The sequence below is a fragment of the Drosophila willistoni genome (genome assembly GCF_018902025.1).
Source record: "Drosophila willistoni isolate 14030-0811.24 chromosome 2R unlocalized genomic scaffold, UCI_dwil_1.1 Seg167, whole genome shotgun sequence".
Classification (NCBI taxonomy): domain Eukaryota; kingdom Metazoa; phylum Arthropoda; class Insecta; order Diptera; family Drosophilidae; genus Drosophila; species Drosophila willistoni.
Window position 1 is genome coordinate 7,069,122 of NW_025814050.1, and position 26,771 is coordinate 7,095,892.

The window sequence follows — 26,771 nt, forward strand, 5'->3', positions numbered from 1 at the left end:
TTTGTGTATAGATATTATTGACCAATTTAAACTTTGGCATCAAAACATAAATGTTATGAGCTGGGGAGAACAAGGACGATACGTTGCAGTTTTGATTGCATCATGTAGAATCATTCAATCAACCGCATTGAGCCAAAAATAATTAGAATCCCATCCATCCTTTTAAAAATTTTCTTGATTTTCTAAAAATTACTTCAGTCATAGTTATTAATACTATAAAACAATATATCAAATACAATATAATAAAAGTTATCTAATATATGGGCAATTTTGAAGTGTCGAAGGTGACATTCGAACATATTCAAATTACAAAAATATTCAAATTAAAAATTGAATTTTTAAAAAGGGCACTACTTTTAGTATATTTAACTTGTTCGACTTTGGATGTTAATTTTTCCAAACGAGTTATGGATAAATGCATTATTTATTTATATTAGCTAAACTTAATGGATTCTTTATAAATATATGCTAAAAAAAAAAAAAAAAAACATTTTTTTAACTTTGAAATTTTTGCTCCCGGGTGAGTTTTCTGGAGACTCACATACTCACATTTGCAGGGACTCACATACTAGATTCGACTTGTAGCGCCATGGCAAATATAGTCTTGAATACTAATACAACACCCAATTGACTAAGGATGATCGCAACATCTAAGAATATCTACTCCGTCAAAGGGGCTGTCGATTTAGATATATTATATACAAATATGTATAACATACCTATTATTTATATAAGATATATTGTTGTATATTATTAATAACTCTGACTAAAAGAATTTTTAGAAAATCTAGACATTTATTAAAAGAATTTTTGGGTTTCTAGCTTTTTTGGGGCTCAACTTAAACAATTATGGCATCACTGGTCTCGTCATGTGGGGAAATTGATCTCGCGATCGTTTCTTTTGCTCTCTGAGAGCTTTTATTTTGGCTCAGCTGTTTTAGCCGGGCGCCGGGTCTGCCTCTGTTGCAGTCGCAGCTGCCGTCGCCGCTGCTACTGCCGTCGTCGTCGTCGTCAGCGGCAGCGAGTCTTCCATTCCTCAGAGTCTCGACAACAAGCAAGGCGTAAGCATCGCAGCGCGTGTGCCCCAACATCTAAGTAGAAAATATATATATTTACATATATCAATAATCCAAATGAATTAAATTTGAAAATTCAAATAGAATTTAAAAAGAAAAAGGTTAAAATATTTTTAATAGTAACTAAAATGAGACAAGACCCTTTCAGGGAAAGTACCATAAAATCAAAAAAAAATTAATTCATAAGCATTTAAATAAACATGTGCAAATAAATAAATGTATTAACAAGTGATACGTAAAAAATAATCTAAATAAAACAAAATAATCTCTATACTTAATAATAATACGTGTTCAAATCACATAAATTATGATCATAAGAAATTAGCTAATTGATTTAATTACATATAAATATCAAACGATTTCAATACATATAAGAAATGTGACTTAATTTCAAGTGTACAAAGCAAACAAAAGATAAATTGTGACAGCAAGTGACAAAAAAAAACACAAAGCAAAAATTCTCAAGTCTTTCTATGACTATGAAGATGTAAAAATTTCAATAAAATTATAAAGAATTTCTATAATGGCAGTTAATGTGAAAAAAAAACTTAGATAATTGTCAATGTTTAAATGCTTTCATTTTCATTCTAAGAACGAGAAATTATTCTCAACTTTTACAGAATTTTCGTGTTAAAAGAGTTTGACTAAGTTTTAGTTTTTCAACAATTTGATCAGTGTTTTCTGTTTGATTTTTTTGCTATCTAAGTGATCTTTGCTTTTTTTCTCAAAAGGCACGTTTTTCAAATCGTAACCAAAATTATTTGATAACTAATAGGCCAAATAATAAGCCTTGAGATATTTAATAGTTTTTTTATGCATAATTTTCTACCATATCTCATAGGGTTTTCCCCACTTTTTAGTTATTATTTTCTATATAAAACAATTCTCAAATTTTTAGTTTAAAATTATTTGGTTACTCCTCGTTTTTATCAAAATAGTCCTTAAAAAAGACTAAATTTCAATGTAAATTTTTATTATTTTTATATTTTTTTTTTATTTATATAATTTTTAAGGATATGCCAATTAAGTAGTGCCGTTTTTTAAAGAGTTCCAAGGATTTTATTATTGTGTGTTATTTTTCTCGAAATAAATTGAGCATAATTGAAAATATTTTAAGTTTAAGAGGCCCTACAAATGGTTCATAAAAAGAATTCCTTGAGTAAATTCGTTAAAAAAAAACTACCCTTTTCCCCTGCTTATAGCTGTATTAATTGCCTTAATAAAGACCTAATACAAATCGTGATTTCAAGTGACACTAAAACAGTGAGCACGCGCCCACATTATCTCATTTTATAGTCAGTGAATTGTTTTGGGTAGGTTAGTGAGCAAGAGTGATTTATTAAATTTAGATAAAGAATTTCAGTGCTGGCACAATTCGACTAACAATTTAATTATATTTGAAACGGATTGTTGCCAATTTCACGCACTTTGAAACTTGACCAACTTCGTTTTCGCACATTTTTGGTTTTCACCTTTTTTGGAATTTTATTTGAGCCCATGGTTGGAATTTTTTTTTTTACAACTTAAGAGTGGGGTAAAAAAAAAATAAAAACAATGTGCAAAATCAAAAGAAAACAAAAGCAATTATCATAAAAATTATACAAACGATCTCAATATATAAATACAACCACTCTTAACATACATATATGTATGTATATGTATGTATTTATAGGTGCATATATATTTTATATCCTTTTTTTTATTGATCTAGGCATTGCAACGCTTAAAGCCATTCAAAGTCAATGAACTGGCCGCCAATAGCCTTTCAATTTTTATATATTTCTACAAATTAAACTAAACGCTAATAAAATTTTCAAAGATACGATGTTCTTATAACAAATCTTTTGCTGCTCCAATTTTGTAAATGATCACGCCATAAACAGAGAGTCAGACAACTTCGCATATGTATATATATATACATTCCTGAACTTGATTATTGATCGACAAAAAAGAAGAAAGAAAAAAGAAACTGAAACATTTTGCTCAAATATGTGCGTATATATGCCTAAATATATATATATAATATATATGTACAAAAAGTATATTTTTAGCATTCTCCGAATTGTTTGGGTAGGCCCAAAATCCGCACCCATTTAGATATCGTAAGCGTGAACACAGCTCTATAGACATATATATATATAAATATATATACATACATATTTCAAATGTTGGCAGCTGTGTGGCTTTTATTTTATATTTTATTTAATTTTTTTTTTGATTTTTTTGAAAAGAGCCCCCCAAAGACAGCAAACAAAATTTAATGCTTCAGTGCTGCTGTGTTGATATTAAATTGAACACATTTTGTATGTTTTTTGCATATTGAAGAGTACATCAGTTTGAAGACATATCTTTTTTTGTAAGATGTTAGAGATATTTAATTTTAAACTTCTTTAAATTTGAACAAATCTTAAGGTTAGGCGGCTAGCAGGCCATTCTACGTTTTTGTAAGCTTTGGCTTAGTTGTAATTCCCAACTTGTTTTAGCCTTAATGGTGTGTTCTGGTCATTGCAATTCGGGAGACTTTAAAATAATCCCCTAATATGTATCTGAATACTAGTAACAAGAAGAGCAGATTGATATATTCAAGAGCTTGTAGCTCCCAGAGTTTTTACTTGTTCTTTTCTTTCAATAAATTTTCATACAAAAACAAAAATTCGAAGCATTCAATAATATATTTTCATTTTAATCTATTTAAAATTCATTCAACAAACATTTCATATGGTCAAATTGTAGAGCATAAATAATTCAGCTTGATCAATTTATGAGCATTTCGGCTCTTTGTTTCTATTTTTTTTTTTTTTGTTTTCAAAATCTGACAAATTTTTGTTTGACTTGTGGATTGAGAAATGAAGCGTGTGCCAGACGAGAGATAAAGAAATAGTAAAAATTTTTCAACAAATATGAAAAATGAATTGGAAATTCTAAAAAAAAAATAAATGTATTTTTGTTTATTCAATTCTACAGGAAAAATTCAACCAACAAGTGCCATCAAGAATTTGTGAAAATGTACAACATTTAAAACATACAAAAAAAAAAAATAAAGCCAAAAAGTGGAAAGAAAAAATCAAATAATTTCGTGAAACTGATTTATTATTCAAAACAGCAAAATGTGTAACAACAAAAAAATTATTGTTAAGATATTCCTAATATTTACGGGAATAATGTTAATTGTGGATACAGATCAAAGTATTATACAAGCCATGAAACTTATGAATGACACAGAACTGTTAATGAGTAATGGAAATGTGAATCGTAACCTGAATATAATGAATCGCTTAGATGAAACGGATACCGATAATGATGAGGACGATTACGACTATGAAGAAGACGATGACTATGAAAATGATGGCTCTAAATATAAAATATTTACACCAGAAACTAATCACCAGAGAAGTATCAGATCACCTTATAAAAGCTATAGACTACCTTATAAAAATAGAACTGAGGTGAGTTATAATTTTGATTTCTTACTTTGTATTTGTTAATATTTATGTTAGATAGTTCAATAAAAGTTTATGATTTCGAGTTGTAACAGATTTTAGCTAGTATGTATATACTTACTTATAAAATATTCTCCAACTTCTCTGTCAACTCTCGTCTTGTTTATCTCGTCTCGTTTTATATGTACATATGTATATAAGAGGCGCATTAGAATCTGAATCTGATTGCGAGAAATGCCTCACCTTGAACCTTGATACCACCTCCAAGAGATGTGAATGAAATGATTTCGAATGACTAACCCTGAGCTGATCTGATTGTAGATAATAATATTAAAAGGGGGCGTTGCGTTCCAGGGGCGGGAAGCGGGGTGGGGAATCAGAAGTCATTTATTACGAAACAGCAGCAGCAGGAGCAGGAGCAAACCAATTTGGTTAACAAGCCAACAATTTGTGTTGGTTAAATTGTCCGTATGATCGGCAGACATCAATTCAAAGGCCTAGCCGAAAGATCAGTTTCACTTTCGGCATGTAATTGGGCCACCGCCGGCTACAAAAAGCAGAGGAACAGAGCGACAAGAGACAAGAGACAGGAGAAAGAGAACGTGAACCTGTCTTTTGTGTGGTCGAAGCACCAACAGCTGTTGCCAGTCACAACAGAAAGCAAAGATCAAAGTCAACGATCATTAACATTATCAGCGGTCACCACGATCTCAAAACAGTAGTCACCCTACATATATATATATATATACATATTGTATCTGAATGGTTGAGGCAAGTAAACTTTCCGTTATGGTTCAACATTTAATTGGCCTAATTGACTTGACAACTTGTTAAAGTTGTAAAAGAAGAGAAAGAGAGAGATGGAAGCATTTATATGCAAAAAGATAAATCCCTTTTTAATTGATTATTTCAATGATAATTAATGAGGGGATTGCAAGAAGAGTAAAACGTAATTGTTTATCTTAAAAATTGCAATAATTGTAGCAAAATCAACAGATACAAAATGCTTTGTTGAATGACGTGTTCAGATATAAATATATATATATATCATTAAAAGTGCCAATGCAGTAGAGACTATGCAAATTAATTACCTAATGAATAAATCTTTGCATTTTATTTATAACTAAACAAATTATTGGCGCTAGTCTTAATAAAAATGCATTTACAATTTCAACACTATTTAACAAATTGTTAATTTTATCTCCTCTTTAGGACAAAGTATAATAACTATATAATTTTTGTATTAACATTTCTTATACTTATTCTGAATTTAAAACTAGAAACTAAAACCAAGCAAAAACTTCGATCCTATATTTGAGACTCAATTGTGACTCGAAAAATGTTTTGAATTCTCTATTTCTACTGTCAATTACTTCTCATGTAATGCGAATTAACACCCTTAATTAAATTTCATTTTATATGAAAGCAGTTATTACATCAAATAAACGTATTGAAATTTCAATTCAACTTCTTAATTTTTGATGGCAGTGTAAGTCGGTGAGTTGAGAATTTTGAAATTAATATTTTATTGACCCATTGGCCAAGTGATACAATGTTTGATTGGAATGCTAATAATATGTAGACTAGAAACTACATTAATAACGATAGGCATGACATTGGCATTGGAGGTAAATAAACTGAGTTGAATATCAAGATATTTCACTTGGTTTCATTTAATTTTTTTTTTTGACAATTCTTTAGTCTTTTCTTCAACCGCAAGAGCAAAATAAAAAAAAAAAAATATGAAATATGCTAAAACGATTTTCATTTTCGTTATGCACATGGAATGCAAAAAATGTGCAAAATAAACAAGAAATAATAAATATGAATGAAATTAACAAACGCAGGGAAGGTAGGGAGGGAGGGAAAGAAAGGAATGAATGTCAGAAGTGCAGTGATTGAAAGCCAGTTGGCCTGAAGCAAAGTGTTGCTACAGGGACGTGGCGGATTGAAGGGACCGTCAACGATATTAAATTCCTACCTCGAAAAGGTCAGGCAGTCAAAAGGAATCAAGTGCAGAGGGGAGCAGTGTGAGAGAGAGAGAGAGAGGTCCTCAGGTAGGAGTCCCTGACCAAAACCATAAGCTTTTTATGCCGCCTGAGTGCATCCTCTCACATACCTTTCAGCAGTCCTTTCCCCTACCCCCACCACACGTCTTTGTTGCCATCATAAAGCTTATTAAAGCTGCTGTCGGCCTTATTGCCAGAGTCTGAGTGTCTGGCTATGTGTGTGTGTGTGTGTGTGTGTGCGAGTGATAAGCCAGCAAAGTGGAACTTATTGGATGCACAGAGAAGAGAATGAACATTAATCAACCTGTAGAGAATGTCGGCAACTATGTAGCTAATAATCTCGTTTCTGTTTCACATGATTGTGCATTTACTCTATAACTATGAGCCTACAAATTGAAAGCTTTAGCTGATAACAATATTCAATTTGCATTAAAGAAGTTGTATTGAATCACCAATCTAACCCTCGTCTTGGAAAGTTGTTTCTGTTGTTTTAGGATATTTGGCAGCTTATTTTGAAATTTCATAATTTCCTGCCTGGTTGGGCAATCCGACATGAAGACCCCATTCGGCATTTGCATTGGCATCTGCATCTGCCCACACACTCTCTCTAATGATAAGCTTATAAGCTGCTACGACGCAAACAACAAAAAATTCCTTCCCATCGTTTACACTTTATACTTTTCATTATGTTTCGTCTCTTCACACTTCTTAGTGTAAAACATTTTAGAGATATTTGATTTATTGGCAATATTATAGCATATTTTCGGTTTTAATGACTGGCGAATCGGCTTATGACATAATGCTAGAAATATGATTTATAGCCAAATAAAGACATTTCATATCCGAAAGCCTTATATTTATATGTCTAGGGCAAAACTATAAAATTTTATTTCCATTTTTGATCTTTATCTTAATGAATGCCGAAATGAATAAAAAATCAGAAAAAAACGGCGAAATTTCCTCTTTCATTTTCTTCATTTAATTTTATTTATTTATTTGTCCAAACGACTCATAAATCAAGTGCAAGAGCCTTTAAAATGTATGGCCAGGCATTTCCGAAATATTATTTAGCCACAATTTCGTAGACTGAAATGAATTTTTTTCGTTTTTTTTTTCTGAAAATGTTTTTTGTTTTTTGGTTTGGTTTTTTTTGTTTTTTTGATTGATCACTGGTCGGACTTGGCAATTAAATTAAACAGACCGCGCCAGCCCCCAAAAGTCACGCAATTAAAAATTTGAGAGGAAATGGTTCATTTAACCGAACACGAAATGCTCTATGAAATGTAAGTGAAACATTTTTTAAGTGATTTGCTTCAGCGACCTTTTTATAAATGATAGCAAATCAATGATGTTTCGAGCTCAATTGGATCAGCAAAAAATATATAGTCTAAATTTGTAAGACTCAACAACAACAACTCAACTCAAGACTGAACAATTTTGAGAAGTTTTGATTTTATAAAAAACAAAGGAATATCTCCTTAATTTACATTATGTTTTTAAAGTTGATGTTCTGAATATAATTCTGAAATATTCCAAAACAAGAAAATTGTTTAAAAGCATTGAATGATAACAAGAGATCCAGGCATTCATTTTTAATAAAAAGCACAATATTCGTGAGTTTACAGATTTTAAAACTTACAAACATGAGTTCTTTTGAAGTAACAACAAATGATGAAACAATAATGAAAAATTTCTAGAACAAATAAATCTTAAAAGCTTTTTTTTTTAAATACATTGAATACAAATGAAAAACAAGTTCGAATGAAGGAGTAATCTGTTCAAAATCTTAGTACCACAGTATTTAAACAACTGAATTGAATTAAAGTGAACAAGTACAAGTATGAATAGAAGGAATAAAGTTGTTGTTTCATGAATATACTCAAATACAGTTTAGTGTTTATTAACACAGTTTTTTCGTCATCTTTTGCGGGGGAAACTTGATCTTTGGGGGGAAAGTCAAGCATCTTTGAGGTAGAATCGTTCTTGAACATCAAAATTTTGACAGTTTTGCTTTTAGGGAAGGAAATTTACTTCGTTTTATTTATTTATTGCCTCTTTAATATGCTCTTTTATATGCTTTAAAGTGACTCAAACGAAATGAACAAATAAAATGCGAATACCATGCAAATATTTAAAAAATTCTAATGTTATAGAGTATTTTTTAAATATTTGTGGACTGTGTTCTGTGTAAGAACTCAAGCAGCATTCAAAGTATTAACAATCCATGATTTCTGTTAGAGTATTGCATCAATAGATTCATAGAGTTATTACAATGAATAAAACAATTGAATGAAACGAATGCTCCAAAACATAAAAAACTAAACACTCAAAAATTCAATTCCAAACAATTCAATATTAGTCGAATTTGATTTTGTGTCACTTATGCAAAAAACTTACTAGAAATGTACAAATATCACGTCCTAATCCTCAGCCATTTGCTAACTTTTTATCTATACAAAATTATTAATCTATGAAATTTTGTAATCATTTAACATGCTGTAGTCAATATTCTCCACTCGCAATACACTATTTAATCTCAATTTTTTCTTTAAACAAATTGGAAAAAGTCAATCTATGTAGACCACTAGCCTCACAATCTCTGTACACTCCTCTTATGTAATCGTTTTTCTCAATCTCTCAGTGCGTGTGGGCGTTGCAATTAGAAGAAGAAAAAACTAAGCAACTGAGCAACTCAATAGAAGGCAGCAGCACACACATCAAGTTCTTGAAGTTCTTCTCCTCAATTCGATGCGGAGAGGCGAAACGTTGGCAATCAGTCAATTTGATCGCCTTAAGTTGGAGCTAGCAGTACATTTCCGGCATGTTCAAATGTTGCTAAGCCGAAAATGTTGCAGCAACTTTTCAATTGAGACGCCCTGTCATTGACATTGGTTGCTGCTACTAACTGATAGCTGGGGGCGCAGAGGCTAATGCAGTTGCCTTTTATGGCCCATAGGCGGTGGCGCATTTAGCTTTCTGCTTTCTTCTTTGCAGAAGGAAAAGCAAGAGAAAAGAAAAACAAATAAAATTTTCGTCATAATAAACAGAGCAAAAGGCTACTTCACGCATTTTTCATGCATTTTCCAGTATTTGGCCCCCTTCGCTCGTTAAAATTAACTTGAAAATTGTTTTAAAAAGTTGCCTCGCCAACACTTTAAACAAACAAATGTATAAAAATTGTAGTTTCAATTAACTTATAAAAGAAAAAAAAAATCCGCAAAAAATAAGCAACAAAATGCTTGCAAAAAAGAAATAGAAGAAGAAAAAAAAAACGAAATATATCCACATAAAGGCAAAAGTGTTGCCTATTTTTTAATTACTTAAGTTTATGGCCAACAAGAGAGAGAGAAAGAAAGAGAGGGAGAAAGAGAGAGCGTAAGAGAGCTAGAGGTGTGGGGGTCGGAAGGTGGAATGGTGGTTGGGGGCAGCGAGAGAAAGAAAGAGCCTCGCCTAATTGGCACTTTTATGTCAAAAAGAAAAAAAAAATTCAAATGTAAAAAGAAACTAAAACTCATCCACACATTAAGCATACGCCATATGGTCCAGTCATACGCCCCAGTATGTACCAACAGAAGAGGGTCGACAGAAAAATTGTCGAGATAGGCAAAAGGAAATATTTGAAAAATTCCGCAACCTTCTTTTGCTGAACTTTCTAACATTTCTTAGCACATTTTCAGCCATATTTCCATTCATTTTTCTTCTTTTTTTTTTTTGTTCGCATTGTTTTCCACACAGAGAGAACAAATATTCTTATACTTAGCTGGACTTGGCTCAAGTGTTCTTGGCTAGATCGTTTAGTTTTTAAACGCCCCTGGCATAAATGCCCGCATCTCTGAGAGTATGTGTGTGTATGCTTGTCTGGGCCATGTTTACAATTTCTAAATGAAAATATTGAGGCGAAAAAAACAAGACTAAAAGAAATGTTCCCAAAACACTGCTCTTTTCTATGCTCTTTTAGCTTTTAGCTGAATTGCGAATTGCCAAGCTGCAACATTTGCATTTTCCATTTCGTGGCAAGGCATTCAACACAAATTAGGAAAAACAAATACTGAAAACTGAAAAGCCAAGAAAAATAAAACAACCAAAAAAAAAAAAAAAACAAATCGGCATAAACATACGAAAAACGAAAAGCGAAAGTTTATTCATTGCCATCAATTAGGCAAGACATTTATATTTTTGCTCAAAGGCAATTAAAGAAAATTTTATTATAATTCTCATTAGGTTCATTATAAACAAACATTTTTGCAAAATGTTGTTTACAATTGTTAATCCAGGATAACTTAATAAAACTTTTATTTATTTATCATCTATAGATAATTTCAAATTTCAAAATATTCACCCAAAATTTAGGAACAATTTGTAATCTTTAGTATACTTTTTCATTTCATGAATTTAGGATATAAAGAGCATAGATCAACTTTCTCGAAAAGTTTTTTTTCGACTGGGTAATTAAAAGGATATAATAGTTTTAAGACCATTTGGAAAGTTGGTTTAATAAAGTGTGACGAACCAATGAAAGTTATAATCATTTACATCGAAGTGATTTTTTTTTGTAATTTTATAAATTTTTGCTTAAGTACTGAACTGCATTTTCAATAAATTTTTTGAACTATGAGGCGAGTTGAGGATTTCAGGGATTTCTGAATCGTTGTTTCCATTATTGGCTTCCATTTTTGTCACTAGGTTTGTGCAGCGATTCTCGACGTACGTTCAAGTTGAATTCCAGAAGGAAAAGAGACTGAATTCTCTCAACCGCACACTGAGCCACACTCGATGATACCCTATACTGTGATCGCACATATCTAGTGTTAAACAGTTCTACATCAGTCATGTTATTCATTACTCAACACTGATCAATTCGCCTTAAAAGTAGGCACACAATTCAAATTATTAGAAATGCCAAACTTAATCTCCGACATGGTCATCCTGACAAATTACACAACCTCGTGTAGCAGGAATATAAACCACTTTTACAATATCCGACATATATATAAATATGCTAAGCTATATAAATATTATTAAATGTTAAATATTTTTAAAATTTTTTTTCCTACGTGAGTTATTTTTTTCAATGACATTCATATGTAAATGATGAAAATGGATCATCTTTTTTTCAAAACGTTATATATAATTTACTATTTTGAAGATATCCCAAGTGTCACTATAGACTATTTTTGTGGGGATCACAGGATAAGACTACCTTATTATGGACTTATTAATAATTTTGTTAGATAAGGACTACAGAACAGTAGGCACATATGAAACATGTCTCTTTTATATTATGAAATTTCTCAATCCAATATTTGTTTGATTCAAAAAAGTGTTTATTTCGTCACGTTATGCTTCGCCTAGTGTCTGGTTTGTTTGCCTAAGGGGACATCACTTCTCACAGAGATAAGCAAAGAGCATTTTCATATTCAAGCAGATTAAAATCTCACGTCTAGGTTCGTTGCCCTTATATGCCGATCCATATTATTCCAACCTAGTAGTTCTAGCATGATCTGTGAGCACTTTTTTGAAAGCCTTAAAGTGAAATGCAATTGAAGAAATTCTATAGCTTAATTTTCTTTTCTTTTTCTTTTTCTTTCATTATGGCAATTAAAAAATACACAAAAAATCACAATATGAGATGGTTTCAGTTACACACACACACACATACACACACACACATACACACACACACTTAAACATGTGAAAGGGTTAACGGATGCGGTCCAAATGTTAATGGAATTTCGCTTTTGCTCTTTATTTGGCTTAAATAAATATGTCCATAGACGTAGTTTGGGCACGAGTGATATATGTGTCTTTGTATACCCTTTAACCACGCCCATGGATAGCCATGTTCCGGTCTCTCTTATGTTGTTTGCATTTAGTATGTTTATTTACACAGTTGGCGGTGAATTTGCCACCGTTTCGGCTGCCTTTCGGCTACTATTGATGCAATTTTTCTTCACTACTTGAAAATTTTATTATTTCGCTCAGTCACTCATTCAAACAATTTTACAATTGACCAGACACAGAAACGTCAGTATGGAAATTGTTTTGCTCAATTTTTTTTTGCGATCATAAAACACAATTCTTTTGCTTTTGCTTTTGGTGTTGTTGTTGTTGTTTGTTGTTGTGTGTATTTGCATTTTGGCTCATAACTCTTTTGATTGCAAATAAACCTGGTAAAGAGAAGGGACTCTTGTTCTTATTGTTGTTGTTACCTTTCGGCTCGTAAAATGCCAAAACACACAAGTCACACCCACCCACGCACACACACACACACACACATACACGAGCAAAGAGAATACATCCAAGAACTAAAGTCCAGGGGCACATCCTTCAAATGCCCCTCAGGAGCTGCCCCAAAGACTCAAACAACAGGCATATGCAAATGAAGGTTTGTTTTTATTGTTTGCTAGAGGACGAAGGGACTGTGGGAGGTCAAGGGCGAGGAGTGGGTATTGCGACGAACTGTTTTCGAATACTGTCAACCACCACCACTAAGGCACAACAGACACTTAATGGGTTTTTTCATCTGCTGTAGCTGCTGCTGCTGCTGCTCCTAAGAAGGTGGAGCAGGATGCAGACTACGGTGACAACAAGAGGGGGAGGGGATGTAGAGGACTCCTCCGTCATGGCTGAGCATGCGTAATGAAGCTTAAGTAGAACTGGTTATAATACAAAACAAAAAAAAAGAAGAAACACACAAAAAACACAACAACAACAAAAAATGAAAAAAGGTAAAAGAAAATAAAACCATACCAAACCCAAACCGACTCACTTTAAAAGCAACCTGAAAAGGTGTTGCATTTGATGACTTGGTCCGAAGCGGCCGTCGTGTAAAGGTGTAAGCATTTCGCATTGAACTGCCAAACAAATAATAACAACAACAGCACAGAAAAAAAAAGAGCAATCCTCTTAAAGAGAGGATTACCATAAAATCCTAAACTGAAGTGTAGACACTTTAAAGAACATTCAGCAAGATTGTAATAGAATTTCTGGGAAAAGGCTTAGACAAAAGATCTTACGGGAGGTCCAATGAATGCTGGGATATGCATCCAAATTAAATATATCCCCAATTCACAAAGTAAATGGATACATTTTATTAAAAATACTTTCTTTTATTAGTATATGAAGATGAGAAACTAATTTGTAAATAATTGCTAGTTTATACTGAATCAAATTCATCTCCTATAATAAATTCCAAATTTTCACGAATTCTAAAATGAAGTTTTGGAAATCCTAGCGTTAGTGTTTCACTAGATAAGACCTAAGATTCTAAAAAAAATAAGTTATTTAATATATTTCCTAGGAGTATAAGTATTCAAGGTATGACTTTGTTTCTAAAAGAATCCACTCAAAAAAAAAGAACAGGAAATATTCTGATTTTCAACTAATCTAAAGTAATTTTAACAAATTGTTCATACAGAATTATTCGAATAAGTTTTGCTAATGAACTTGTAAATTTTTTTAAGAATTTGTGCAGCAAATTATTGCATTACTTTTACTTTGCAAACTTTTAAGAATTCAACCAAAAGTATATATTAAGATATATATAAAAATATCAAAGAAGCTAACTTCGGCTGTGCCGAAGTTTATATACCCTTGCAGTCCTTGGCCATAATATTTTTACATGTTCCAAACTCTTTTTCTGTATCATCAATTCATCAATGCACAGACAAAACCTTCCAAATATCATATCCATTTCTTTTTCTTCTACTTCCCCATGCTGCATGCTGATGTTCTGATCTGATGTTTTATATCCACTATTATATTAGTGAATTTCATGGGGATACTCCAATTTTTATGAAAATGTTTTCTCTAGAGCTATATGATATAGTGGTCCGATCCTGACAATTTTCATACTTTATCTGCTCCGGGCTATAAGTAGCTCAAATATCAAGTTTCATCCCGATAGCTCTTAGGATGGCGGCGTGAGGTTTATTTGCACAGATGAACGGACAAACATGGCTATATCGACTCAGCTTCTCACGCTGATCAAGAATATATATACTTTATGTCTCCTTCTGTGCGTTACAAACATCTGACCTATTCACCTATTCATCCTCACCGATAAAGTACATTTAAAGAAGTTTATGTTCACTATCTGAGAAGGGGGGAGCAGGGCCCCAGCTTTGCGATAGATTTGCCATTTGACTTTGAAAGTTGGCATGAATTGGGTAGTCACAGGTTTTTCTGTATTTTTTATGTCGATATCATACTCGCAATTGATCATGCTCCAGCCTGACTACACGGCTTTCGGCTGGTTCCAATAATAATCCTCTGCCTTTGCCTTAGCCGCTTCGTCTCCCGTACCAATTGCCGCTCTACTTCAGTCCTTTTCGAAAAATTTCTTCTCACCCAAATTCGCCTTTTTAGGAGGCATTTTTTCGTTTGTAACTGAAACCCGCCTACTGCGGTCGATACATGGAAAGCCATAATAAAACCCATATTATTCTCGCTCGCGAGTATGATATCGACATAAAAAGTAGACAAAAACCAAGCTTGAACCTGACTCCAGAGTGTGTCAATTTCTAAATGCATAGCGATTTAGATAAGATAAGATAAGAGAAGATAAGATACAAAAAGTGCCAAACAAAAAAAAAAATTGACAAATTTAAGTTTTGTTAGCATTAAAATTTCACAAGTTAAAAAAATATAGATTTAGATTTGGAGTATTTTAACGTTAGGTTTAATTTCCATTTTAAAGTTGTAACATATTCCACTTAATTTTGTTGTAGTTTTCAGAATAAGGAGTCTCTATTGTTTTATCTTGCTTTCTATTTATTTAGTTTATTTAATTGATTTAGTATTTATAAGACATACATAGTATATAAGTAATACAAAAGAGAGGGCTGATAATGCGTGATCAGCATACTGATGGCTTAATCGAATATCTTATGAGACTGATAAATGGAAAAAAATTGAATATTCATTCAGCAGTTGAGGTGAAGCAGCATCATTTTGGTTCTTACATTTAGATGGAAATGAAACTCTTAGGCTTACATTGAAATTAAAGCATTTCGATTTCTCCTTCTTTTCGTTTTGCTGGCTTTCTTCAATCACAAATATTACCAGGTGAAAATCCCTGCGCTAACTAAACCCTGACCCCATGCTACACGAAAGCCATGACAACATTTTCTTTCTTTTTTGTTGAATTTCACTGGCCATTTCACTTAACGGTTTCATTCCTTCCAGAGCCATAGCCATGGCCATATCCTTGTGTCCTTGTGGCCCAGCAAAAATGGCGTCTGATGCCATTTTTCTTACATGCACACTTCATTTATTACCCTCTGAGCAGGAGGAGAGCAATCTTCGCCCACCACACTCAGCCCCCGCTCGATCCGCTACCCCACCAAAGTTGTCGCATTATGTATCACTTATATGCATGTCGTTAGTTTTCATGACATTCGAGAGTCCAGCGCTGCACGCACTGAGATGGCAGTGGCAGGAGCAGCCTGGAGAATATCCTTTGTTGAAAATCGATATGTGGCATGCAAATTGTAAAAGTTTTTCTCTTTTTCTTTTGCACGCCGCTGCTCTTTGAGCTGTAAGTGATAGCTTTTTCAGGTGCTCTCAGGTGTGGCGGCAGCTGCTGCTGCTGTGGCTGCTTGTTCAATTTCCTATGGGGTTTTTTTTTTTAGGTGTGTGTGTTAAAAATCTGTTAAATAAATCATAAATTTGTTGCGTAAAACAATGCCAAATATACCTATATATATTTTTGAAACAAGGCCACATTACACTTGGCGGAAGGTCCTTGTCGTTTTTACCTATGAATTATTAGTTAAACGTTGAAAATTTATTGAAATTTTTCTCGGTGCAGTCAGCATAAATCAGAATGCATAAATTTAATTCAATTTTTCACAAACACACACACACACACACAAATATATGTACATACGATGCGAAACAGAGAAAACATAAAAGCGAAACAGGGGTACACGGAAGAAGGGAAAATCTGTATGTGGCTAAAAAGCGTTAAAAATCTTATTGCATACTGCAAGGCGCATAGAGCGGAAAGTGTTTGGATGTGTGTGTGTTTTTGGCGGGTGAGGATGCCACAAAAATTGCTTTAATATTTATGTAAGCAGCTTATTTCTAGAATTGTTTTAGCATAATCCTTGAGTGCAACAAACAGAAATTGAAGCACAATGGCAAACACTTAGTTTATGGTTGAAACATTTATGACAATGTGAGATCTAAATCAAGATGAGAATGATATTAGGAGGGTAAAACCCAAACAGTCTATAATCATTTAAGGAAGACTAACTACACTGATTATATTTAACCACCAGCAAGTTATTTATTCTTGGTAAATCGGATGAGTTTAAAGTTTAGACAATTATATTTTTTTTTAAATGTCATAAATTGACAATCTACTCTTTGCTTAAAAGATTAGTCATGTTTTCCAATGAATAAATTTGAGTACGAATATTCATCTACTTAGAGGATCTTATCAATTCTTACTTTTTTTATAAAAAGTGGAAGAAAATACAGAAACGTTGAACATAGATTAAATTAACCAGTTAACTTATTCAGTTGTTCACTTACTGACTTGTTCACTTGCTGACTTGTTCAATAGCTCACTTGTTCAATAACTCCCTTGTTCACTAACTCACTTATTCACTAACTCACTTGCTCACTAACTCACTTGTTCAATAACTCACTTGTTCACTAACTCACTTGCTGAAGAACTTGTTTTTTAAACTGATAAATCTGATCAGTAACCTCAACGAGTATGTGAGTCTTTGAATACATAAACTAATAAGTCAATAACTAAGCTCACCAAATGATTGGTCCAAAAAACAAGTTAAGTGTTTAGTCTACTTAAATCAATGAGGTAGAGTGCATTTAGTTTCAAGTAGAAAGTAGAAGTTATAAGAAAACAATGATTGTTGGTTAAAACATTCTGATTTCATAGACTTGTTCTACTTAATAAACCAACATCCATCCGTGTTTAGTTAAGGAAACCTGCATTCTTCTGCATTGTGTCTTTCCGGTGTCTGCACAAAGATTCTATGACTTCATTTAATTTTCAGATAATCCGTTTTACCCAAGCAACTTAGTCAGCGCTATGGAATTATATCGCGAGCCTTCTATTTACTGTTTTCTATGTAGGTCAGAGCAAAAAATATATAAAAAATAAACAAATACTTCTTTTGAATTAAATGACTCTTTCTCCAGAACCTACATTTCGTGAAAAATAAATTAATTTAGGACGTAATACAAACAAGTATTGACTCTTCAGTAACAGCATTCAAAAATAAACATTGCACCGCTCTCTGAATGAATGAATTCAAATAATAATGTCAGCATGAATTTTGGCCATTCGAAATTTCAGCAAAAAAATTCATAATATAGTCAGTTGAATGATCCGCAAGGAACGTGTTCAAAATTTTCTTTAAAATTAAATCCTTTTGTCAACGTTCAGCGAGTTGCATTGTTCACCATGCTGCTCTCAGGTTATTTCTAGCCTTCTAGAACTCAATACCACCTCGTTTTGCAATGTCATAAATCTCCACTCTACTAAAGGCTCATCAGTGTTGTAAGTTACAAAATGCATTTGTTGGGCTAAACGAGACATTTTTGACACATAGTAAATTCGAAATTTACATGAAAATGAAATCTATAAAATCGCTATCGAAACACGTTAAATTGTTGAATTGCAATGTGAAATTGAAACTCTGTTTATTAGGTTACATGTCTTTTTCGTGATAATCGATGTGAGCAATCGTTTCGATAAATCGATAAAAGCGTCCGCGATATTCAAAAACTCAAGTTCTACCAACATATCTACAAAAAGTTCATAATAACAACAAGAAATGTAAAGTAAAAATAGATTTGCAGCATGAGTCTAATTATATGGCAAGGGACTGTAAGTTGAAGTAACAAGACTTGATTGAACCACTGAATCAGTTAAAAAAGAAGGAGTCTTTTAATTTTATTCACATACTAACAACTAACCTGACACTAGTAAATATCAGTGCTGCAGGTGACAGAACAGTCGATTTAAATCTGGAACATATGCCAAATCTCCGAAACTAATCAAAAACTTTAACAATCGGGGCAATAATTGTTCATATTTCTACCAATGATACATGTATGTATGTATCTATAAGAACTACTTTAAAATAATCAAACTGATAACCTTGCAAATTGTTTGATATGTTTTTACTATGGTGTTTTTTTTTTTATTTTAGTATTGGGTAAAGTTTTACAATTTAAAAAAACTCCATAAATGATACACTTTGACTATTCAATCGATTATAAATTTTGCCACTGTTTTTGTGTACATTTTATATGCCATTTTTTACCCATACATGTTACACAATCCTCTTTACACCTTATGTAATATAAAAGAAAAATATTTTTTCTTTCATTTTTATGTGAAAAATGCAATAACCAAAAATTACCTGAAATTGGAAAATATTTCATTTACATATATGGCGAATGGGGCCAAAAAAAAACTCTGATAAAAGGGGAGATTGAGGGCTGCAGGTAGATAACATCAGAGAGGGCACCATATGGATAACATTTTCAATATATTTTATTTATATCTTTCAACTTTTCATCTATATAATTTGTTTGTTTGCAGGATGACTATCAATCGGATCAGCCTATTGGAACATTGACCGGTTTTAAGGAAAATCAGTTGGGTAATCCAGTTTCGATTCAAGCCCAATTAAACTTTATAAGAGAGCAAAAAAACCGTAAGTACTGATCAGAGCAAAGAATACCGATTCATGAGGAATTGTTAGCCATATACATTAAAAGGGGTAAAATTTGTGATTGTGATTCCGAGTCCGTTTCTAGTTTAAGTTGTTTTTATATTTGTGCTTCTGTTTTTCTGGTAATTGTGCTGCAAATAGACCAGACAAGGCGCCTAACGATCATCACGTCTGGCCCATAAAAAATGGTCGGAGGGGTCTTTACATACACAAAAACAAATGTGGGCGAAAAACTTTGCGAATGAAAAGGGAGAAAATGTCTCTCTTTCTTTCTGTGTGTATTTGTGTGTGTGTTGTTATTTATGGCCATGGAAATGAAAATGACTGCTTTATCCTTTGGCACGTGACTGGCTCTTTGACTCTTTGACTCGATGACTCTCTGACTGACTGAGTGACTGTCTCTGACTTGATGATAATGATGATGATGAAAACATCAGCTAAATCCACAAAAAAAAGCACAAAGCCAAATATCTTTTCCAAATTTCTCAGCTTTCAAGAGAAAACTCTAGCATAGTTCAAAGAAAATTTAAAAAACAATTACAAATTAGTGACTTTGTTCGTTTAACTACTTTCATTCACTTTTGTGGCAATTAAAAAAGGCGAAATCGTTGGCTATTTTAACGCCTTATTTTGCATTCTTTGTGCAAAAGAAAGGTATATGCACTTTCTTAGCAGCTTTGAATAGATTTTGAAATAAAAACAGATTTGAGGCAAGAAATAAAATTTACTTACTGACCTACATATGAGTCATAAGTAAAACTAAACCTTTGAAAGACTTTTTGAATAAGGCTTTAAATTTGGGTGTCTCTTCAAAATAAATGTGGTATAAACCAAATATTTTCAAATACAATTTTGAGTTCCTTCAATTTAGACTATTCGTGTGAAACTGCAACGAAATGTGTTATGTATAAGTTAAACATTAAAAAAGAAAATGGGTTGTTTAATGGAAAAAATTATGGTTATATATTTTCTGTTAACTAAATATAAACAAATTACTCTTTAAACATTATGTAGCTTGCAAATTCATAAAATTCAAACTTTTAAAGTCTACACGCTTTATCGTTATCTGATATAAATAATATTTTAACATTTAGAGTCAAATGAAAAATGAATTGCTCTCAAAAAAGTCTTTGAAAACTTAGTTCCCCGCAAGATTATTACGATGTCTTTTATAGCAACGCTTCTGAAACCTTTTTCATTATAGAAGTTGACACCAATTTTATGCTGATTCCATAAAGATCAATAAGAGATATGTATTTCACATATGTTGAACACACACTGTTGAATGATTGTTGAGTGAAAAAGTTATTTTATCTTAGCTTTCTCAAAGACATTCCAGTATCTAATAATATCAGTCAATGGTAAGCAAAAAGGACTAGAATGTGGTTCATTAACTACTGAAATTTAGGCTCATCACATTTTTTCTCATGGACATCCTAGTTTAAATATATCGTAGAGTCTGCCTAATGATACGAAGTTTTATTGTTGCACTTAGATCTAGTCAAAAAATCAATCACAGTCTAATAAGCAAATTTCAATCGGATTCAAATCTATATTACTTTGTGGTTGACTGAGTAGTCAAAGTAAAAATCTAGTATAACTTTCTCATTCCTTGTTTGTTTATAATTGACTTGAAAAATTTTATCTTTAATTGCTCAAGCAAAGGTCAAGTACATTTCTTGACCTATGTCTGATTTTAAATCGCTTAGATATTCCTAAAGGTAAATTAGTTACAGAAACAACATTGATAAACTTTAAATCCGTTGCGAAAAGAACATATAAAGTTTTGATTAGCTACAATTACAGTAGTTTCGATTAAGTTATCTAAAGAGTTGAGGATGCTTTTTTAAAGAGCATCTACAATTGAACTTTGCGTGAATACAAGTTTTCAATTGCCTCATCTGCTTACCAAAAATGGCATTTACTTGCAGTATGCAAGGCTCGCCAAGATCTTGGCCAATTACTTCATTACAAGTCTGGGAAACATTTCCCTAGGCATTGACAATGAAATGTGAGCTTAACTTGCCCACAAAACAACTACATACCTACATATTAGCCTCGCCACAAAGTCTTCTGATACTTTTCTCTTTCTGACTGGAAAATTGCCATCTTAACAAGCCAAAAAAAAAAAAACAACCGTTAGGCGCGTGTGGACAATGAGCAGCCGCAAATGAAAGTGTGTCACTAAATGGCATGGGAAAATTGTCAATGGATAGTTTATTCGTTGCCAGTTGCTGTTGCCTTCAATGCGTAATGATGCAACAATTTTCTTATCACACATTTTTCTCTCTCTCTCTCTTTTGCTTGGGACTTGAACTGGACTTAAGCATTTGCCTTTTTTATTTTGTTAGCTCTGTGTTTGTTTATTGCCCGATATCGAATGTTTGCCTGGCATTGCTTGTTGTTGTTGTTGATGTTGCTGATGTCGTTGCCGTTGCTGTCATTTGACTCATGGGCAATGCACATGCAATTCTGTTTTCCATTGGCATGTCCATGGTTAACCTGGTTAATAAAGAAATATGTAAGATTTAACATAAAGATGCCTAAGACTGGCAACAACTTACAGCATTACCAAAAAATGTTTACCTCGATTTAACATTTGTTTTTGTTTTTGCCAAGATTCTTCGAAGAATTTTAAATATTTCTGAAAAGACAGTAGTCCGACAAGGCAGTTGGCATTAATTTATTGACTTTTGTTCATTAAAAGAGTCTTATCAGCGGGATATTTTTTAAACAAGAAAATCGACGACGCAAAAAGCGCCTCGAAAATTGAAAAATAAAATTGCGTTTTCCCCTGAAAATGTGTCTGCTATTGTCGTTTTCGCTTTTCCTTATCTCAATGTTCTCCACGTACAAGTACGATCAATGAATTGCAGTACGTATGAATGTATATATATATACTTACTGTTTTATAATCTGATGCTTAAAAAAAGCTTTATAGTTGGTAAATAAACGTTAAATTTTAAATATACATTTTTATTATAAGCTTTCGAAAAATCAGGTAATTTTTATTAAATGCTTACAAAATTTAATCTCAGTATTTAAATGTCAATTAAAATCAATTAATATCAATTCAGAAAGTTTTGACATAAACTTTGGCATTTGTAGAACCTGAAACTTTCGAACTTCTTTATAATATAACCACCAAATGAACAACTGTTCAAAAGTAAAGTACATATTCGATTTTTAGATATTCAATGTGCTTATTAACAAAATATATATGTACATATATATAAGTATATATATACATATGTATACATATGTGTACATATTTATCTTTTCTTTCAATGTTTAAGTTGAAATTCAAAATTATAACAGAAACTCTGAACTGTCAAATTTTTTCGTTTTAGATCGCTCTCGGTTAGTAAAATTTGTACTCGATATACACAATTGATAAAGGCCAATTCAATATCAAGACGAGAAATTTAAAAAAATTTGAATCAACTGCCTGAAAACTGTTCGCTTTTCGCAAATTTTTCGTAAACGAAGCCTAGGCAAAACAGGCGCATTTTATTATAGTTTATTTCTACTGCAAAATAATCCGTTTTTTTTTTTGGTTTATTTTTTGCTGTCATAAAGTTTTTTATACCTTATAAGTAGTTTAATATATGTATGTATGTAGGGGTCAGAGCCCGTCTTTGGCCTAATGCATTAATATTAAGTTTATTCTTTGTATTTAATGATCCAAAATTGAATTTTGAGAAAAATAAGCGCAATAGCCCGGATTCCGGCCGACTTAGAGTCCTGGTCTTAGGCCACTCTGTGTTTTGGATTTAACAGATTAACTTTTCTTCATTATTAGGTATATTACCAAGGGAGACCATTAAAAACATAAATAAAAATAGAAAAAATTTTTTCTTTGTCATTTAAAATTTTTATTGATACGGCTTGTTAAGGAAATAAACTTTTATAATTTTTAAGGTTTTTGAGAATTTTGATTTATTTTCCACTTGTTGCTCCAGGTGGTCCGCAAGGAAGTTTCCTCCATAAAACTGAGATTTTAATTATAAAATTGGTTAACTTTCTATTTCCAAGACCCTTTTTCCTCCACATTGCCCTATTTCCCCCAATGAGATTTCAGTCCCGAAAATTTTGATCTAAATCCGCCTCTGCTTACATCACTATACTTTCCTTGGAAAAATGTTGCATAATGAATCTAACTTTCCAACAATATATATTTGGCCAAAATATTTATTATTTGAAAGGTCGTAACAAAAGTTGTCCATCAATTGGGTACTCTTCCCTACTTGTTAATGAATGTACCACATTTCTTTAAGATTCGGGGATTCCTGCATGGCATAATAACTTCGTAACTCCAATATTTATTTAGAACTTATGCTAAATATTTTATTCAAATTGATTCACTTTTAAGTGCAGTTCATTTTTGTGCAATTATTCGAACTTGAAATAATTGATAATTAGGCGCCATAAGAATTTCTTTCTCTTTTGTAACTCGAGCGATTTTTTGTTTATATTTAAACAATAAAAATAACTTTTTTATTTATATTTAAAAAATTAAGGTAAGCAAACATTGCTTTTAAATGAAGCGTTTTAATGAACAAACAAAATGGCATAAATTATATACAAAATAAATTGATGCTTTAAACGATTGGTTAGTCTATATGTTAGTCCCATTTGTCAAGGATAAAATGCAATTTCATAAGTAAAGCTAAACGATTGGATTTACTTCATTTGCTTTCTATCATGCTAAGTCTGCAAATTTCACAGTTTTATTTCTATATAGTAATTTACTATATAAAGTCTTAGGGTAATCATCAAAATAAGATATAAAGATGAAGTTCACCTCGATTCTACTCATAGCTAACGCCTCAATGTTGAGTTCGGCACAGGCTCGGGATGGTAAGAGGGAAACATTTCCGTTATAGGTATCTTAACAAATTGATCTAAAGTAAAATCTTCATATTAGCGGTCTAGGACTTACTACCCACGGATGAAGAAAATAGCGAACCCTGTGCATGCTCAGGCACCATGACCATCTGGAGCTATATGAGGAATAAGAATGCATGCACATCCTGGGAATATGGCGGCTGCTCTCTTGAAGGCAATAAGTTCGAAAACCAAGATTGTTGTGAGAGAGCATGTTTGTCGGGTTAATTGGACTGAACCATTATGTATTTATATTCAAATATATTATTCTACCGAAAATTGGGTATGAGAAAGTCAAAAGCCAATTATTTAGTTCAAAGCTTAATGAAAGCATTTCTATAGCTTTTTCAAAGTTTAAACTGTGTTTACCACGTTTTTACTTATTTTACTTTGAAGTTTAATAAAAATAAATAAGATTCTCAGAAGTATAACTGGTTAATAAAAGAATAGAATTTATCGTCTATGCAATGTCACAATACATATGTATATACTAAGATTAAACTTTAAATACATATATGTGACAGTCCATTTATCTTGTAAGATATATAGATATATAGTCTTATATATATAAGAAAGTATTTCTATCAATCTAATAAAATTTGGTTTTCAAGAAATAATAATTAATTGACTCATAACTTATTATCAAATGATAATATTCTTGATCTTAAATAAGTTAATTTTTAATCCAAGCTAATATTTAGCATTATTATCTTCTAAAGTCATACTTCCCCTTCTTGCATAAGCCAAACTAATTTCATTCAATATGCTTTAAGTCACACTTAATTTTCCAAATATCACACTTAAAATTAAACACAAACGACTAAAGTATAAATGGAGAAGATATCAATCGCCCGACATTAGAAACTGCCAACCATGAATTACCTTTGGATCAATTTGATTGTAGTCCTTTACGCTTTCGTACAATGCGGAAGAGTGCCGGATAATTTTGTACCAGACCGTAAGATATTCAAGCTTATTATCCTTCAATTATAGTCCTATATATATATTACTATCAGCTCGCTGCTCGTTGCTGCCAACGGATGATGAAAGTGGCACCACTTTTTGTCCAGAAGGAACCTTCTTATTTAGTTTCGATACGGATACGAATACCTGCCAGAATTGGACGTTCTATGGCTGCAATATACCATATGGCAATAAATTCCACAGTTACGAAGCATGTCAAATTGCTTGCAATCCTAGAGGTAGATTACAACGAAATTAGGAAAACAAATAAGCACTAATTTCTATCCAATCAACTAGTTTGAATGGCAGTTTCACCTGATCTTTACCTCTTTTAAATAAAGTGCTCCATTTGCTCGACACATTTAACATGCCGATTTTTTCGACTTAAGTTTGAAATCTAAAGAAAATGAAGAATTCAAAACAAAAAAGTAAACCAAGTGCTGATTTGAATTCGTCTTAATTAATGCGACAAGTCATGTTTTAACGTTCAATATGACTCAAATTAATTTAACAGGAATCCCGATTTTTACAGTCAGAATTGGAGTCAAAGTGTATAACAAAAATGTTTCAAAATGTATACTTTAAATGAATAAAACTAGTATCATTTCAGATGAATCGAACCGTAATAGATTCAACATATTACAAATTTTGAAGGGGAAGAAATTTGACCAATATGAATCAGTCTCAAGCAAAATGGTCAAACAAAAAATCGACAAAATCAAGCTCTTTTAGCTGTAGTTTCAACTTTTGGGAGAAAAAAGACAAAAAAACATTGTTTGACGAAGTGAAATTTCATTGAATCCCCCATTACCAAACATTAACGTCTAAAAAAATGATTTTTGTTTCTATAAAGATATTTGGCGAATTCCTGACTAGTCTTTTTTAGTTTTACCGCCACATACAAAAAATTTTTTTCAAAAAATTTGAAAATGTCGTATTTTCAGTTGTATCAAAATTATAAGACACCATCAGCTTTGGTACTTAAACTTAAAAAATAACTTATTTAAATATTTAAATTTGATAACCAATTATATTTTAAAGATTTATTGTAGATCCTTGGCAACTACCAACTTCAAAAATTCGTTTTTTCATTGAGTCTGCCAGTTTACTTAATAATTCTGGCTCTAAAAATTTCCACTCCCTAAAAAATTGATGTTTTCAGATCCTTGATGTTGTCATAAGACTTATTATTTTCGTAGACACGTCGTGCCTGTATGCCCGGATTTAAGTCCGGAAAGCACGCCAGCCAGTCCAATAAATCCACTGAGCAATCTTTCAAAAAAGTTATTGTCTGACGACTCACATAAATCCGAACATGTATTTGGCGAGGAAATGAATTCGAATTTTTTAAGTGTCTTATCATTTTGATACGCACCCTACAAGGACTTTTGAAATTTTTCACCCAATGTACATTGAAAAATTATTTTTTTACAATCAGATAAATATATTAGCATGACAGTTCAATAACTTTAAATTTAAGTTTTGACCTACGTTAGATTTTAGGTAAGATTTAAATGTTGTGGGAAACCAAACGTAATTGCCTTGCTTTCCTAAATTATTTCCAGATGTCCAGTAATTGTATTCCATTTTATAACGGAAGAGGAAAATTTAGCACATAATACGAAAGTATTTGTGTATATCTAGATTTCAGTATGCTGAAACAGAACTGAAGTGGTAAAA

At 32.1% G+C, this 26,771-nt stretch overlaps 1 protein-coding gene and 2 long non-coding RNA genes across 4 annotated transcripts in view; all 3 read left to right on the forward strand.

Annotated features, from left to right (window-relative positions):
- Positions 1-1,161: 1,161 nt before the first annotated feature.
- The window catches only part of LOC6644219, a 32,797-nt gene continuing 7,187 nt past the window's right edge, over positions 1,162-26,771 (forward strand). The window contains exons 1-3 of one of the 2 annotated variants that reach the window (XM_023176618.2): positions 1,162-1,177; positions 4,041-4,522; positions 19,109-19,223. In XM_023176618.2, the coding sequence (XP_023032386.1) occupies positions 4,184-4,522; positions 19,109-19,223 (454 nt within the window). In that variant the 5' untranslated portion in view covers positions 1,162-1,177; positions 4,041-4,183. Of the gene's footprint in view, positions 1,178-3,891; positions 3,957-4,040; positions 4,523-19,108; positions 19,224-26,771 lie in introns of those variants that run through there. The other variant, XM_002066893.3, reaches the window with a different exon arrangement.
- LOC124460170 lies at positions 23,981-24,433 on the forward strand. The gene is made up of 2 exons (XR_006954110.1): positions 23,981-24,101; positions 24,169-24,433. It is a non-coding gene; the product is annotated as an uncharacterized LOC124460170 (long non-coding RNA).
- LOC111518809 lies at positions 24,955-25,457 on the forward strand. Its single transcript, XR_002724090.2, has 2 exons — positions 24,955-25,086; positions 25,145-25,457. It is a non-coding gene; the product is annotated as an uncharacterized LOC111518809 (long non-coding RNA).